This window comes from Aythya marila (assembly GCF_965140915.1).
Source record: "Aythya marila genome assembly, chromosome: 5".
Classification (NCBI taxonomy): Eukaryota; Metazoa; Chordata; class Aves; order Anseriformes; family Anatidae; genus Aythya; species Aythya marila.
The window spans coordinates 7,298,975-7,317,191 of NC_139046.1; the positions used below are offsets into that span (position 1 = coordinate 7,298,975).

At 39.1% G+C, this 18,217-nt stretch overlaps 1 protein-coding gene across 6 annotated transcripts in view; it reads left to right on the plus strand.

The window, feature by feature from the left end:
• Positions 1-18,217, plus strand: part of SYNE2 (spectrin repeat containing nuclear envelope protein 2) — a 186,354-nt gene that overhangs the window by 61,115 nt on the left and 107,022 nt on the right. For all 6 annotated transcript variants that reach the window (XM_082762021.1, XM_082762025.1, XM_082762024.1 and 3 more), the window contains exons 35-49: positions 1,064-1,264; positions 2,076-2,241; positions 2,860-2,972; positions 4,024-4,226; positions 4,632-4,751; positions 4,839-5,127; positions 5,932-6,101; positions 8,884-9,193; positions 9,956-10,120; positions 10,857-11,213; positions 11,729-11,860; positions 12,482-12,643; positions 13,955-14,110; positions 17,143-17,298; positions 17,694-17,953. In XM_082762021.1, the coding sequence (XP_082618147.1) occupies positions 1,064-1,264; positions 2,076-2,241; positions 2,860-2,972; positions 4,024-4,226; positions 4,632-4,751; positions 4,839-5,127; positions 5,932-6,101; positions 8,884-9,193; positions 9,956-10,120; positions 10,857-11,213; positions 11,729-11,860; positions 12,482-12,643; positions 13,955-14,110; positions 17,143-17,298; positions 17,694-17,953 (2,960 nt within the window). The remainder of the gene's footprint in view (positions 1-1,063; positions 1,265-2,075; positions 2,242-2,859; positions 2,973-4,023; positions 4,227-4,631; positions 4,752-4,838; positions 5,128-5,931; positions 6,102-8,883; positions 9,194-9,955; positions 10,121-10,856; positions 11,214-11,728; positions 11,861-12,481; positions 12,644-13,954; positions 14,111-17,142; positions 17,299-17,693; positions 17,954-18,217) is intronic.

Sequence of the window (18,217 nt, forward strand, 5' to 3'; positions counted from 1 at the left end):
CGAGCTGTTTTGCAGTCCTGCCTGAAGATGCCAATATCTGGCCTTTCATTATTGACAAACAGCAAGGCACAAAAGAACTTTGTCATCCCTTGGGGGATCCCAGCAACTGAGCACGCTGCTGGTGCATTTTGAACTGTACCTTTACCTGGACATGGCTTGATATAGCTTGGTAGTATGTAGCTATTTACACAGCGTGGTGTTTTCTTTTGGGATATCACAAGGAAATCTTCACCTTGTTGTGTTGACTTCCTGCACCAAAGTCTTTCTCTGCTGTTTGAGACCACATGAGCATACCTTGATCCTATCCCAGTTCCACAAGCTTCTGCTCATGGTGTCTGTCAGATGCACCTTGAGCTTGACCTGGTTTGGCTATTTATGTGTTTATCCTCAACAACCATTGAACTCAGAGGAGTTTGATTGATTGAAGTGATCAAAATAGCTTAGAAACAGACTCAGAAACCCCGTGCTGTGCGTGCTATGCTTCTGGGGAGCACCAGACACCCTCAGCCACCTAGGGTGTTTTTTCAGCATGTGGCCACAATCCCATTGAGTTGTTGTCTCGTGCAAATCTGCAGAAGACTTAAGGATAAGGTTATGGATATGTTGCTCCTTAGTGACTAATCTTGAGCCAGAGTTCTTGCCTCTCTGTTCTCCTTGCCTGGTTTTGGGGTCAGCGTGGGGAACTTGACCCAGCGGGATCTCTGCAGGATGGCGTGTTGTAGAGAGGAGCTTGAACTCTCATTCTCTTGGTGGCTGACATATAAGGTTTTTATCCAGCTGAGAGTAGACACTATAGTAGACTGACAAATTTGTTAGTAAAGCAGCATCAGTAAATGCATTGCTAATGAAGATGAACAGATCATTCCTCCTCAGAAAAGCATGGCTTAAATATTATTACCTTCAAGTTTGTGGAGTGGGGAGGAAAGAAACTGGAATAAACTGTGATTGAAGTGTTTGGACTTCAGATCATTTCATTGCTTTTTATGTCTGTCATGCTGTTCTACAGCATGATAGGAAATCAATCCAATATAATTTCTGACATTTGTTTATTTCCAATTTTAAGGTTATCAGGTCATCTGTTGTGCAGAAGATGGAGTTAATAAAAGACCTTTTGTCAATGAAGCAGCATACCAGTGAACTCACTGTGAATACAGCAGAGCTAAAAGGTGACCTCGATCTGGCCAAGACACAGATTGGAATGACTGAATCACTTTTAAAAGCATTATCTCCTTCTGACACCTTAGAGATCTTTACTAAATTAGAGGTAGTGTACCATAAGTTAAACATCTTTTATAATTTTTTTAATTGTTTTTACCCTGGGTATGTCTTCATAAGTGACTGTACATTTGGTAAGCTTCTAGAATAACTGAAGTAAAGAGCTTCACTTGAATATTTCCTAAAGCTGCCAGAAGAAAAGCCTGTTTTCAATGGATGTTATCATATGTAGGTAATTAATCTTTGCAGCTACTGAAAGTGGTTAGTGGTAGATACAACAACAGTATATCACCCAGCATGGTGGGCTACTGGGTTGTGTCTCTGCCAAGACTGGGTTATACACAGATGTCTTTGTGCCACTTGAGCCTGCCTGCAAGGAAAGCTCCCAGTAGGCAATTTAAGCCAACTTTCCATCCTTTGCACCAGGGGAGAGGTGAAGAAAGAGCTGCTTTTGCTTGGAGGTTCACAGCTGTCAAAATTTAAATCTCCTATTGAGCAGCGAATGTATCAGACCACTAATATTTGGGGCACTGAAATCACAGGTACTGGAAGAAAGAAATAGTTTTTAATTAATTCTCCCAGCTTCCCTGGAACATACAGTATTATTATCCCATTCACATATCTATTATGTGTGATGTCAAAATATATGTGAATGTGTGATTACATATACATAGAGTTGTATGCACACTGCTTAAGGAGAGTTGAGTGCTTATTTCTTAATTCTTGTAAGAAATCATTCTGACATACAGGCAGAACAGAACTCTGATTGGTAGCAAAGCAGCCCTGTATAGTAAACTTCTACTTGCACTTCAGATTTTTCCTTTTAATTGATGTCTTTTTTTTTTTTTTTTTAATGTTAGGAGATACATCAGAAAATTCTACAACAAAAACACCATGTGACATTACTCCAAGAAGAGACAGATTGCCCTGATGTGGATGAATTAAATAAGCAGCTTAAATGTGTCACTGATTTGTTTAATAAGAAGAAAGATGTGTTTCAAGACCATTTCATTGGTGTTTTGAATCGTAAGCAAGCACGTTTCACATTGTTGTAGCTTTCTAGGTTTGTAGGTACTGTCTTAATCAGTTTTGTCATGAAATTAATTGATTCTTATTTTAGTATCACAAACAAATTTATTGCCAAAAAAAAAAAAAAAAAGATTTGGATAAAAATGGCTTTTTTTTTTTTTTTTTTTTTTCCAACAAATCACTTGATCTAAATCCAAAGTATTTTGCTTCTTATTTTTACATTTTAAAAACAGAAAAGAAGTATAAAACATCTTTTAGGATTTTTTTTTTTAATTTAAAGATACAAAAAATCAAATTTCTTATTTTTTTCCAATTATTTTAATTTTATTTTAGATATGAGAATGAATAGCATTATTAATTACTTTTTGTTTTATGCAGCTGCAATACTGCGCCAGTTTAGAAGTAGGTCCAAAGGTAATCATGTCTTCAGATAGGTTTTGTATAGTATTTGTGTGCATGTAGAAATGAAAAAAAAAAAAAAAAAAAAGATAATATGCCATTCCAGGCCTAAGTAAATAAATGTAATTACAAATTGTCTGAAATGTTCATGTTAAATAGGGATTTTCTTTAACAGAATACAATTAATGAAGAAAATTGGAATGTATCTTTTTCCAGGTCAGTGCAAGAATTTTAATGACTGGTTCAGCAGCACTCAGCTGTCCTTGAAGGACTGCTTTGAACCCTCCGAAACAAAACAGGTGCTGGAAGAAAGACAGCAAAGGCTAAAGGTAAACTATTAAAACGTTCTGATTTCTAAAGCTGGTTCTTCTTGAAATTTTACTTTTTTATGCAGAAGACTATTCTTGTGAGTAATTTCATGTACTGTGCTTTGTAACTCGAGGCTGGAAGAACATTTCATGTAATATAAAAATTAAGACAATAAGTTGAATGAAAATAAAACTGAGTTAAAATTAAATATCAGTGTTTAAGTTCAGAGCATATTTGGGCAAGTAAGAGACAGGACAGTATTAAAAGTAAATGGACCCTGACCACATACTTCAGTGTGCAAATAGGCAGAAAGTCAAATATGTCGAGATTAAAATGAAATTCTGACCCCCCACTGGATTCAAATGTGAAAAATTTGCATTCACTTAGTTGTAGCCAGATTTTCACTCTTAACTCAGATGGAATCAACAGATGAGATAGAAAGGCCACAACATCTGCAAGAAGCAATCGCAGTTTAGCAGAAGACATAGTGATGGCATTCCTAGATTTACACACTACTTTTCCCTATTTCTCTGTGGTTTTGTGCTGTAGAGAATAAAATAAATCAAATTGTCTTCTTTACCTCTTATTTTGCAAACAACAACTTTTCATATGCAGGTCGAATAATCAGCAAACTATAAATTAACATACATTCATGTCCAGAAACTGGAATTGCTGTAGAAAAGTTGGTGGAGCTAATGGGTCAAAAACTCTTAAATATCGTAGAGTCATGGAATGGTTTGGGTCAGAAGGGACCGTTTAAGATCATCTAGTCCAACACCCCTGCAGGGACATCTTTCACTAGATCGGGTTGCCCAAAGCCCCATCCAACCTCGCCTTGAACGCTTCCAGGGATGGGGCATTCACAGAGTCTCTGGGCAGCCTCTTCCAGTGCCTCACCACCCTCTGAGTGACAAAATAGCTGCTTGTCAGAAGTGGGATTTGAACCCACGCCTCCAGGGGAGACTGCGACCTGAACGCAGCGCCTTAGACCGCTCGGCCATCCTGACAGTGCGTTTCTGTTACATAGCAGCAAATTTCACAAATGCATGTTGTGTTTGTGCTCTTATTCAGCACTTCTTAACTTCCGACGGCAAAGACAGAGATATCCAAGAGGTTAAGACTTTATTGAATAAAGTGAAACATTACTTGCCCAAAGCGAGCATTAACCAGCTTAACAGCCGTGTGAGAGATCAAGAAGCAGAACTACAGAGATTGATATCCAAATGTCAGAAACAGGAAAAGGAACTTGGTGCATCTCTGCAGCAGCTCAGTAGGTATGGAACTAATGTCAATTCTGGCATTTTAGTCACAACTGATATAAAATGATTCATTATTAAACAGCCATAGTGAACAGCAAACAACCCTGCTTTTTATTAAAGGTGATATTTTAATAAAGGTTAGTGAGTGTTTTGTTGTATGTTTCTAGTGTTGTTTCTCTTCATAGCAGAATCACTATTATGTAGGATCATATGCTTATGTGTTTCCTAGGAGCACCGGTTTATGTGTTTCAGTGACATGAACCAGGATAATTAAAACTATCCATAAGCTAAGTTTTAAGTAGAAGTCTGATCATGTGCTTGATATTTGGGTTACTTTTTCAGCAAAATACTGTTGGCAGCAGGTTTTACTCATGCAATGCCTCTCATTTTGACTTGCACTTGTGTTTATTCTCTCTTCAGCCTTGAAGAAAGCAGCATTGTCTTGGAAGAATGGCTCATCACTCAGGAGGAAAAACTACAAGAGATAGAAAAAGATGAGACAAAACTTGAAGACTTGTATAAAACATTGTTAATGCAAAGGTACCTTTGTCTTTGGGCTCTGCCTGAAGAAGATTGTTCCATGTTGTTACAAGAAATAGATGTTTGTTCATTTGTTGTGTTTTTCAGAGAAGAATTTGACTCCTTGGCTCAGCTAGCAAATTCCTTGAAGGAGGCTGGGCTGACAGAAGATGGAACCATTTTAGAAACTAGTGGTCTTATTAGTAGATATCATACACTAGTTACCAATGTAAGTGAAATGGTAGGGAATTCTCAGGGACTTCCAGTGGAAGGACAATATTTCGAAGAGCTTGCCCAGGATATGTCTAGCTGGATCAAAAGACTTGAGAAGGCCGTTAATAACCTGAGGTCTCAGGAAAGTGAGTTGCCACCAGATGAAAGAAGTAATCAGATGAAGGTATTGTGTTAAATATATTCCTATGAAGGATACTGTGATTGCTTGTGGTTTTGTGGTTTGTTTGGTGTGCATCTGGTGTGAATGTTTGATTGTTGTTTGGTTTTTGTTAGTTTGTTTTTTGTTTGATTGATTGTTTTGCATAGCTAATTAAGCACGTATGAGGAGATTTTCTGCAGTACCTCTGGGTGGAGCAATACTGAACTCATAGACCAGGAAAGTGTGCTTGTAGGCATGCATTTTCCCATCACAAACTACTCCAGAGGTGGAGAGAGAGGTCTGGTATAGTCGGGGCACCTGGAGAGCCTCCACAAAATGTGTAGATTCTTGAGCGTGTTGCAGTGCTCTAGGGCTGGGCTCCTGCACTGTCTACGTGGGCCTCTCTGGCCCCTACATCCTCTCTGCTGTCTCCTCCCTCCGATGAGTTAGGAGGTCTTCTAACAGAGTAGCCAGAAATGAGGCTGCACTGATTTACATGTTTCTTTCAGTGGAAGGGGTAATATTGTGACAAATATATTTTCTTAAGATTTGGAACTATTTTTTTTATTTTGTTAGCCCAATAGTGCTTTTGTTTTATTGAGTAGAAAATAATTATTATATCACAGCTTCGTTATCCCAAATTTTCTAAAATTAGATGATCTGTTTATATATTGGCTACATCATATATTGGAAGATTGGAAGGAGAATTCTGCTTTCTTGAACAGTGGTGTACAAAGAATGAAAGATTTCATTGGTAATACCTTTTATTCTGTAACCAGAAATAGTTTTATTTGTACTGCTACTGCTTCTGCTTCTTGTCTAATACAGGAAATCACAGCTCTCAAAAATGCAGGAGATGTCAAAATACAGAGCATGGTAGCTCTAGGAGAAACCTTAATGAGAAATGAGAAAATTAAGAAACCAGAGGTTCAGCAGACTATATCTGAGCTCAAGAACCAGTGGGAAAGCACCTGTCAGTTAGCCACTGAATATAGAAGGTAATGTGGAATTTGCCAAGGGGTGGCATGGCTCACGTTGCTATATTGATTTTCTTCTTCCTGCACCAGTTGCATTGAATTTCTGTTCTTTGGGGGCAGAACAAGATACCTACGAAAGTACGTGTGCTTTAGTATTCTACAGAAGTGGGTCGCAGTTCGGATTGAACGGTCTTACGAGGTTTAGCCAGGACATGTAAGGGGGGTAGCAGGACAGCTGATGAGGTCTGCCCAGCTTGGCTCAGATTCTCTTCTGATACTGAAGCAGCTCTGCCAGTCTTTTACTTCCTGACGATAGCTACAGAGCTAAAGCACTAATGCTATTTTTAAGAAGTTCTTTTACATTCACGTTTCTAACTTGAACAAGCCTCTTTACAAAATTTAAGCTAATGGCAAACTTCAAGTTATGAAATAAACTCTTCTTCTGAGCATCGCATTTTTGGATCCTTCATTTAAAACTCTGGTATTAGTTTTCAGCCACTGAGAATTGGTTGATTTCTGAACCGGTGAAGTTCAAACATTCTATATATAAGTAACCTTATACGTGAAATGAATACTGAAGGAACAACAGTTTTTTACAAGACAGTCTAAATGCATCAGTCATGCAAGATACTAATAAAACCCCCTGACAGTCCTATCATGAGCTCTGATAAGACGGTTGTAGCAGTTGGAAACTAATTGAACTCAGGCACTAATTGTATATGTCAGGCCACCATGGAGTGCACAGCTTTGTTCTCTTTAATTAAGATAAGTACAGACCTCTCATATTATGCAGTTATTTTCAGGGGAGTGCTTCGGAAATTTAAAATGCATCTATTAACCATTGCATTTAGACTTAGAGAAGGAAAGCAACTAACTGCTTTTTCCACATTAATTTTGTTACGTTTTTAAGGAAGAAATCCTTTACTGTGGGGGTGGTGAGGCACTGGCACAAATTGCTTTCTGTCATGTTCTGTTCATAGGCTGGTCAGGAAAGGCACTTTAGTGTCTGGCATTGTCATAACTGTGTCTGGTAGCCACACTGATTGTTTAAAACATGTCAGATGATTCCAGGTGTGTGGTGAAAACATAAACTGAAGTTCTCATTTTGCAGATGAGGACAGTTTCAAGATGTTTGTCTGCTATAACATCCTTGAATCACAGAATCACAGAATTTCTAGGTTGGAAGAGACCTCAAGATCATCGAGTCCAACCTCTGACCTAACACTAACCAGTCCCCACTAAACCATATCCCTAAGCTCTACATCTAAACGTCTTTTAAAGACCTCCAGGGATGGTGACTCCACCACTTCCCTGGGCAGCCCGTTCCAATGTCTAACAACCCTTTCGGTAAAGAAGTTCTTCCTAACATCCAACCTAAACCTCCCCTGGCGCAACTTTAGCCCATTCCCCCTCGTCCTGTCACCAGGTACGTGGGAGAACAGACCAACCCCCACCTCACTACAGCCTCCTTTGAGGTACCTGTAGAGAGCAATAAGGTTGCCCCTGAATGTTACCATAGTTCAGTAAAATCACTGGGAAATTTGCTGTTGGGATCCATGGAAGCTAGAGTAGACCTACTGTATACTTTTTAAAAATGACCAGGGAAGGAATTATTCAAAATAAGTACTTCTGAGAATATTCAGTTGCCTTCTCTTATTACTGAGCACTCAGTGCAAGCAGTACAAGTGGCATTCAGAAGGAAAGAGCTCTGGCTATGCTGGATCCAATGTAACAGAACGCAGAGCGCTCTCTTCACAGCATGTTGAAGGCAGGAAACGAGGTGCTCAGCACATCTGAAGAGCTGCTCAGGACCTTGCAGCATTAGATCTGTGAACAGCAGAACACCACAGCTGATGCATCCAGCAGTGTGAAGCTGGAATAGAGAACTTATGGCGAGAGTGCTTAACATATGTGAGGCTATATTTTATTTGTCATTTGCCAAAAATACAAATCTCGAGGAGATCTAAGCTTTACTTTCCTCTTTTTTTTTTTCCCTGCTGTACTTCATAGAATTATAACCAGACTGTATTTATTTGGGTTTGTTTGTGTGGGATCGTATTTTCAAATGTTGGCATTTAAGTTCCATCTGGAAAATATTGGAACTTCATCACTAAATATGAACGTACAAATGTTACTTAATGGACTTTAGACTCACTAATTATAGTTGTATATTTCCTGTGGATAAACGCAACCTGTTCACCTTCAGTGAATCAGCGGGCATGTTTATGAAGCAAACAAATCAAGATCTAATGTCAAGATCAGCAAAGCGAGCACTGGATTGTGATAACACAACCCATATTGCATATGCTGGTTTTGTTCTCTGTATATTTGAAAGGCTCTCACCAGCACTCCCCCATCACCCCCACTTATACCAGATCAAAGTTTCACTCCAGAACATCAAGAGGCTGTCTTAAGAAGTTTTTCAGGGAAATAGGTTTGTAGTCATTCTGTAGTTCTGAAATAGAACTTCTGCTGCAATGAAGAGCTGAAAATACAGAGCATTAGCATCACTTCTCAGATGCTAGAAACTATAGGTTTATAGGTTGAGATTTAAGGCATATCTGAGAGAGTTAGTCACTTGTTCTGCATTTAAGTCCAGTTCAGCAGAACTAACTGAAGTGTCCTTCATTTTCATCCCCTTGAAAATTCCAGTCTAAAGCAGGTCATTAATTTAAAACCGAAAGAAAAGTATTCAGCATGCTGGTGCTCGTTCTAATTGTTGACTTGCTCACAATTTGACATTTTTTTTTAGGTAATGAATGAAGCATTTTTTAATACTATTAAAACCAATATTTTTTCTTAGCCCTCAAGAGCAACTTCAGCTCACCAGGGAGCAATATGAGCAAAGCAAAGAAAGTCTGAGACTGGCTCTGAATGAACTGAAGAAAGAGCAAGAAGAGATGAGTTTTGCCCTTCAGCCAGGTTTGCAGGAGAAGCAAGCTCAGTTGACAAGCTATGCCCATCTCCTGCAGAAAGCAGAAGATTTAACTTCCCAATTTAATGAATTGGAAAGTCAGGATCACCTACAGAGTTGCACAGAGAATCCCTACTTCACAGAGGAATCGTGGTTGGAATTAAAACACCAACATGAAAATCTGCTCAGCCAGCTACAGGTTGGAACCTCACTCTCTTTTCTTATGAGAATGTTCTTGTAAAATGTCTGTCTGATTGCAGTTCTCACTGTTTGCCTGTAGTCTCATTCAACTGGCAAGTTGATGGGTAAAACTAGGAGTGGTGAAAGTTCCTTTGTAAAAAGGATTCCTCACTCTCTCTCTCTCTCTCCCCCCATTACCATGGGAAAAAGAGCACCAGAAGTTTGTATTTTTCACTGCCGCATGCTTTGCAGATGACTAAATGTTTAAATCAAATGAGAGCAAGGTAAGTGTGAAGAATAATAATTTACACCTGTATAAACAGATTTAGATAGCTTTTATAGGAAGCATTTGTTCCAATGTTCTCCAAGCCACAGGATTTACTTTTTTTTTTCCTTTTGGAAGGATGAATTACTTTTCTTGTGTGTCGTTTGTTATTGGTTCCACCCAGTTTAGACCCAGTAAACTGCCTTTGCACCCCTTGTGATTTCTGCATCTATTTTTTCAACCATTTTGGATGGGAAATGTCCCTTTTACAAGTATATTCTTACAGAATGTGAACTCTGCTTCTTGCTACTAATGAGGATTTTGTTCATGGTGAAGTCCATGGTGTGCTGGGAAGAAGGGAAGACATCTGTGCAGCTGTGGTTAACTGGATATTTTATGGAAAACAAGCAAGTGTTTTGCACTGATGATGTCCTGGAAAAGATCTGTCAGTCTGTGGATAAGTTATATTTGTGTGAATTAACAATCTACTAATCCCTTTAACTCCTTGGTTTCTAGACCACAGTGCAGACATTGGAAAGACACGTTCAAGAGCACCAGCAGTTTCAGGATATGGTGACAGGCTTGAGCACTGAGCTAAAAACTCTCTCTGAAAAGCTTGCTGATTGTGGAAGTCCAGCAATGGAACAACCATCCTCTGAGCAAAAGCAGTTGAAATCACAGGTATGTTGCAGGTTTTGCATCATGGAGAAACTGCGTCTGTGCCCTGGGGGCTTGTAGAAATAATCAGATAAATAAAAGAAAAACTACTTGTGTCAAAGTGAAGAACTAAGAAACACTTATATAAAGTATATGTTGTGTTCCTTTTATAAAGATAATTGTAGGCCTGAAACCACTCTTAGTGAACTTATTGGACCTTTACTGTTAATTGAACTGAAGGTAGAAGTGTCCTCACCTCAAGCATACAGACTTCATCAAACTTTAAGAAGTATCCTTAATCCATAGGTAGGCATTTTCCTGAAGTTTGGGAGAACTGAATACGATCTTATACCTGTGAGTATAGGGAACTACTAAAAGCTGGAACTGTGACTCAGATACAGATTGCTGCAATTCCCCTTCCTCCAGAATTTGCTATACTTCTAGCAAATTAAAAAAAAAATAGAGAAAGAGTAATAGGAAATAGGAGAGGAAGTGATTAAGCAATTATCTTTTTTAAAGTTGGGAAGATCACCGTGCACCTCACAGAATGGTATCTGATTATCGTTGTCTTAACACATACAGCTTCAGGTGCTCTCTGTTAGTATTTGACTTCTTGCAGCAAATAGGTCTTCCTGTACTTCTCAGCACAGTTTGTTGTTCACAGCAAATATTTATGATTTTCGTGATTGACTTTAGATCTTAGCATTAAGTATATTGAGTGAAGACATGTTTCAATAAAATGTTTTCTTCCTGTTTAAAGGAACAACAAGCACCTCTTAGTCGATTTGAAGACATGTTAAAGAAGATTTTGGTTTTAGCAGAAGCTGTTAAACAAAGCACTTCTTCACCAGGACAGAAGTTTATTAAGGATGAGATTGAAACACTTCAGAGTGAACACAGGAGTCTGGAAGAAAGACTTGAAAATGTCAAGCAAAAGGAAGAAAATATTTTCAGTGAAGCCCTTGAGTTAAAAGATGAGCTTGCTGATGAAATACAGATGGAGGATAAGACAGATACAATGCTAGAGAGAGAGATTCAGGTCACTTCTGATACTCCTGTCGCTACAGAAGAGAGCTTCACAACAGTAGAGTTTAAGGAGTGTTTGGAAATGCATAATGTGAGTATAGTTCTGACAGTAATGACAGTAGAAGACTTGTTAAAGAGACATCTGTCTCTCAAATGCCTTTTGTATATTGCATCCTACACTGCTTTTTTAACTTCGTTGAATTTAAGCCTTCTGTAAATATATGTGTATAATTCAAAGCTGTGGAGAAGAACTCCCTAAGCTTGTTATATAAGTCTATTGGAAACTGCAACTTTCAATTTAAGCACAAATTGCTTATTAACTTTCTCTTGCAATGTAATTAGAACAGGTGTCCTTTGGAAGGAATAGGTGTATAGATAAGAAAATTACACATAGGCCTCTGTGACAATTAAGCATAGTCCTTTCTTTTGCAGTAGTTTCAGAAGTTTGAGTGCTTCTTTTAAACCAGTAAGATTTATACTTAGAACTGCAAAACAATATTTTTCCTATTTGTTTTCATATGTTCAATTTTTTGCCATTTAGAGGTTTGATATTAAAATATATTTACAGTCACACAAGCAGGTTTTAAGTTATTTTATTTCTCTTAGGGTCAAGATGTAAATGGGAACGTGTCAGAGAAAGAAAAGAAAAATGATCCACTTTTGGAGGAAAGCAGTGTATTGAACAGCCCATTACAGTGTATCCATCAAGGAAAGGACAAATTTGGGCAAACTGCTCAGGTGCCTGATATTTTCATTCATGTCAGTGTATATATATGTGTGTCTATTGAATAGAAACACCTATTAAATTCCTTAAAATCTGTAGGCAGGCACGATGCATGTATTGAGTGATTGAGATCACTGACCTGGAACTGATGATGTTAAGGGCATCTCAGGCTGTTTACACCGTACATAACTTCACGTGTGCAAAGTTGAAGGGATGATTTGGAGAACTCCCTCATTGATATAATCATCCAGCAACAGCAACTGCACGCAGAGATGACCATCAAAATATCAGAGTGGAATCCACCTGTACAGAGATTTCTGGAGAAGGAGCAAGATTAATAGTTAGTGTTGCCAAATGTGTCTGAGGAGAAACTACTACGATGGTGTTAAAAATCACATGTACACTTACTCCTGTTTGGTTTCTCCTGAAACTGTTTTGTAGTGATTTAAGGTCCTGAACTGGCAAACAAATCTGAGCAGACTGTTCCAAGAAGACTTCAGGTTTGGGTTACCTACATTCATTAAGCTACATTGAAGTACAAGTAAAAAGCTTGTGGAGTGCGATGTTCTTTGGTAGACATAGATTTTGGACTGTGATTTTTACTGGTTGTAAACATTTTGTACTTTTCAAACTAGGAGGAGGCTGATAAAGAGAGCCCGAGTATGGACAAACATGACAGAGTCCAAGAAGACCTTCTGGACAGTGCGGTTCAGGGTGGTGAAGCAGAACTGGAAAGGCATCAGGATGGTGTTGGTACTGAAAGTGATGAAACAAGAAAGGAAACATGTCCAGTGGAGGTAAGTGGACATGAAATTACAGTGAGTGATTGAATTTTAGGATGTATGTGTACAGTTTATTTGGAATGGTGATGATTCTACCAATAAATTAATAATAGAAGTTACACAAACATACTCAAGCTAAACTGAGGTATTTTTGCCTGATGTGTGGTATATGCAGTTAGTATACATTAACTTGCTGAATCCTTTCCTGTATGGAGGATTTTTTTTCATTACTGTGGGCTGCCACAAAGTGGTTTTCTGAGGACATTGCATTCCAAATCACCTGGGCATTTTGTGATGCTTTTTAACGGTTATGCTTGAATACTGTTATTTTCCTTGAATCTCTTTCATTTATTTAGATATCTTATATATTTAATTTGCATGTATGAGGCTGCATTTGAAATGTTGCATCCTGTTTTGTGCACCCTGATAAATGTGCAATTTTGACAAACTGGAGCAGTGGTTAAGGGCTGGAGCCATGATGTATGGGAGTTCCTGCTGGAGATAAAAGGCTAATCTGAGGGTCTAGTTGCCATCGTAATCTCTCAGAAGGGTTGTTACAGAGAAGACAGAGCCAGACTCTTCTCAGACATTTAGTTTTAGCAAACTGCCTGATATACTGAGGATGGCATAGTCATGACAAGACGGAACACAGTATGCACTCATGAACTTGCTGAGAATCAGGGTAAAGTATCTCGTTCTGGGTTATGAGTGGACTACTTTCAGTGCATATCTTATCTGACTTGCAGCCAATAGCTCAGGTATCTCTGCAGCACAAACAAGTCACCAGTTCTGTGCTCTCAATCATGGACTTGCTGTAAGTATTTGACGTACCTTGTTTTGGCTATGAATATCCTGCCTGGTAGTTGGCTGGGTGCCGAACCGCAGGCACTCTGTCTACAGTGCATGTACAAAACTGAAGCCTCAGGAGGAAGCTAAACCTTTTAAAAATGCATTCAAGGCTGCATCCAGGGGTACACAGTTCAAAGTCCATGCTTAGAATAATGAAGCGTGAACAGTGTAGGTTAGAGGAAGAACACTTGCAATCTGCAATTTTTACTAAAACTTATAACAAAATTATAGCACTACTTCTAAATGGTTTCCTTTGCCATAACCTTGCCCACAATAAGTTTGTGATATAATTATGGTTTTCCTCATCTATCTATAATCGTGGGCTTTGTAACTTTGCCATGTCAAGCACTGTAATTACTACTCAGAATGTTTGATTAGGGCTTTTTTGTTACTTGTTTCTTATATATATATATATATATATATATATATATATATATATATATATATATATATGTACATTTTTATTTTTTTTTACAGCAAAATAATGAGAAACTTATTGATGTTAAGAATCAATCCTACAAAGAAGTCATGGAGAAGATTCAACAAACTGTGTGCCAGAAGAATGAAATCCTGAAATCTGTAGCAGCTGGGAATGAGGGTCTAGAATCAAACTTCCCAGTTTCTGCACATGAGGTAAACCATGTTCTGGTATTTCAAGTTGCGTTTGTCAGTGTGACTGAATTTTTGTTACAGTGTGGGCTTCAGCTGAAGTTCTGTTATAAATGAAGAGGCAATTACTGTCACATCAAAATCAAGCCTATTGTATAGAGTTCTGCTTTATGTCCGCAGTAGTTTTGAACTTTCTTTGAAGTGCTCACCACACAATTTTTTCAGTGATTCTGTTTAAAAGAACAATATTGGTTTTCAGAATCATCATAATCAGGCTTTAGTTAATGATATCCAGAGTTTCTCTTTAAATCGTTAATCAGTACAACTTTCCATGTTGCTGTAGTTAGCTGTGATAGACTTTGTCATCATAAGGGAAATCATGAAACTAAAATTCAAGGGCAATCCAGCATAAGAAAATAAATTAAATAAAATAAAGAATAATTACCTGAAGCTGCATGAATAACAAGGTATTTTACTAAATGACATTACTCTTAAAGAAGAATAGATTTAGTAAAGTTGTTTCATCACCAGTAGTGTTCCTAAGAATTCTCTCTGCTCTATGATTGCTGATCTTTGGTCACTACATCCCTAAATTCAAGGTGAAGTCAGTTCTAATCTTCATAATTAAATCTATAGTCAGGTTTGTAGCAGACCTGTTCATTGGCAGGTCTTACCTAGGACTCACACTTCTGCTGTCACTGGAAATCCCAACAGATTGACTGATTTGCACTTCTAAAAGTGATCTGGGGGAGGGTGGCAGTGTTTGTATTCAGAATCATAGTATGGTTGAGGTTGGAAGGGACCTGTAGAGATCATTTGGTCCAACTTCCCTTCTTAAGCAGGGCCACCTAGGGCAGGTTGCCCAGGACCATGTCCAGATGGCTTTTGAAGATCTCAAAGCATGGCGGCTCCACAACCTCCCTGGGCAACCTGTTCCAGTGCTCTGTCACCTGCACAGTAAAGACCTGCTTCCTCATGTTTAGATGGAGCATCCTGTTTTCCTGTTTGTGCCCATTGCCTCTTGGCCTGCCACTGGGCACCACTGAAAAGACTCCATTTTCACTGCATTTTCACTACATTTTCACTGCATCCTCTCTTCAGGTACTTATAGGCATTAATGAGATCCTCCCTAAGACTCCCCTTTTGTAGCCTAAAAAGTCCCAGCTCTAAACGCTAAGGTGCTCCAGACCCTTAATCATCTTTGCCTCCAATTGGAGAGATGCTTCCAGTATGTCCAGGTCTCTTTTTAATGAAGATGTTAAACAGGACTGGACCCAGTATTTACCTCTGTACTCTGCTCATTGCTGGCCTCCAGCTGGGTTTTGCTTTTGCACCACGGACCACCACCTGCTGGGCCTGGCCATTCAGCCAGTTTTTGATCTGCCTCTGTGTCCCTTTGGACATTGCAAAAGGAGAGGAAGTAGGTTCTGCTGGTTTCCTGAGAAAGGTGTGCATGTCTGGATAAGAAAAAGGGATATATACTGTGGCCTACACCCTAGCCTGAAGCCAAAGTCACGTTTGGCACATACCCCAGTATTGACAGGTTCCCACAGGCCTGCACCATGAAAAGTTAGCAGAGGGGCCCTGAGTTTTTACCTGCAGGACATCTTTTTTTCCTGAGTGTCAGGACGCTTACTTTGTGTTTTGATGTGTTTATACTTTAGTCTGGTAAAGTGGATTTCTTCCTCACTCTGTAATAGCTAGCTGAGTTTTTCTGCTTCGATTCTATGGCACTTCAAAGTCTCTTAAGATGAAATCTTACATTTGAATTGATACAACTGTTACAAATGTGTACACAGAGAAATGGAAAAGTTGTTTGACTATTTCATGAGTGAGCCCCTTCAGTTTTGACTGAAAGTAACCAGAAGAATTCAAATAATTAGAATTATTCTGTTCGGGTAATGTCTGCAATGTGCTGCATGAATCCCACACCTGGAAGCAGGTACATTCTGGATAGCTCATGACCCGCAGAGAGACAGAGGACTGTGACAGCTAAGAAGTGATATGGCAGTAGGGACAGCTGGCTGCTTCCTAATAAAACAGTATATAAAGCATCGGTATAGAAATATTTATCATTGCTCATTTTAAACGTTGGTACCATGAAGAAGCTCACACTGTAGTCATATTTCTGTGCTTGTATGCATTCACTCACATAGAGTCTATGCCTGGAATAGATCACAGTTTATACCATAAACAGTTACTGGGGAATGGGCATACAGAAAGAATTTTAAGGTACTGCTGTGTGATCCAGATGAGTCTTTGACATTTTATTTATGCTGTTTTCCACAATAGCTGAAGGTGATTTAAAGCTGAAGGTGATTTATGTGTAATATCTGAACTGGGGCTAGCCAAGAGCATCCACTTAGGCAGCAACCTTAGCTCATGGGCTGTTAAACTTGGCTATACCCCCAGTGGCTTGTCCTTCTGTCATTGTGAGACTTGATGGCAATGCCAGGGAATGGCCCTGGAGCCCGCCAGTCCCTTTCTTCCCACTCCAATTGAGAGATGGCTCCCTAATGCCTCTCATTTTACCTCTAATTTTGAATAGAACTCACAGCCGGCACAGTAATGGTTTTGTGACCCGACCAAGCTTCTTCACGCATGAGTTGCCCCGTGAAGAAAAGTAAAGAATATGGTCCCAGTGAGGGGCACAGCAGTATATTGATGCAGGTGCTGACTAGAGTTTAAGGAGAGATTAAATGCCCATTAATGTGTGAGGCAGAGGGAGACAAGACAAGATAGATCTGTGAATTTGAGTTATCAGTAACAGAGGTGGCTGCAGGAAGGATGTTACTTAAAGGTGGGGATGTCAGAGTTTCAAGCTCCCAGTGATGAAAAGAGATTTCACAACTGTCTGAACAGTGCTGTCAGGCCAGAATGACTCTGGGGTAGTGATGGAGGGCCCAGCCTGTGGGTCCTGGGTGATCCACAGGGGCTATGGTGGAAGCAACAACAGGATTTAATCATGGTTTATGAACACGAGGCAAAGTGTTGCAGTCCGAAAACTTACTGTTTTAGGAATTCTTCAGGAGTAAAAATACTATTTTGCATTGCAGAAAGAAGGTGCAGCAGTGGTTGTCCAAAAGGAACTACTTCCTGGAGTGCAAGTAAACACAGAGTATTTTGAGGAGGAACAAAAGGTCAATGAGCTGAAAAATGAAGTGGCTGAACTGGATATTGTGCTCATAAATGAACAACTGAAGGAGCTGGAGGTATGGAAATTGCAAAGTCATTCCTCATTGTTAACGTAGTGATACACTCACAGAAGTGTGATTCACTCAGACAACACAAAATTGTTGTATATTATCTTGACCGAGGTTTGACTCTGTGTTAGACAATTTGCATAACAGGTAATCTCCAAAGACTACCTTAATGCAGATATGTCCACGTGAATGCCATCTTTTGTACTGCTCTTTTAGACTGTGCTAGTAATTATAGGGCAGCTATGATTGCATATGTGCTTCTGTAATGTGCACAAGCATGCGTGGTCTTTACATTTGACCAAGCAAGCATATGTATGTGAATGTATCAGTATCTAACTGTATTTTGTGCTGAAAGTGGTTAAAATCCTATTTTAATCCTATTTCTATGGTGGGCTTGATTTTAGAATTTACAGACTGAACTGGAAACGTGGAAAGCAAAATCTTTGAGTCAAGAAGCATGTCCCAGTGCAACAGGATCGAACAGTGAAGAGCTACAAACTCCAGAGCCTGTGGTGCCCTGCTGGGACAGGCTGCTTCAAGAACTAGATGCTGTTAAGGCAGTAAAGCAACAACAGTACTCTTTAGTTAACGAGTACCAGAAAAACCTTTCTGCTGCTCAGTCCTCGATGAAAAATTTGTCAACAGAAAAAGATAACATAAAAATGTAAGTATAGTTGAGGGGTTCTGTTAATAGGTAGCAGAACAAATATGATCCTTAAATTAATAGTACTGATGCAAGTAGTCTAGACTGAACTTCGTGCCATGCTCCAGTAATGCTGAGACATAGTGTTTTACCCATCTCATTAATGTTAGGTAGCAGAACTCGCGTAGGTTTGTAAGGTGGTATTAAAAATGCATCTAAGCATTTAAACAGAAGTATCAGTGGTGGTTGCAATACCTACTCATTTTATTTTTTAGGCAAAACAAA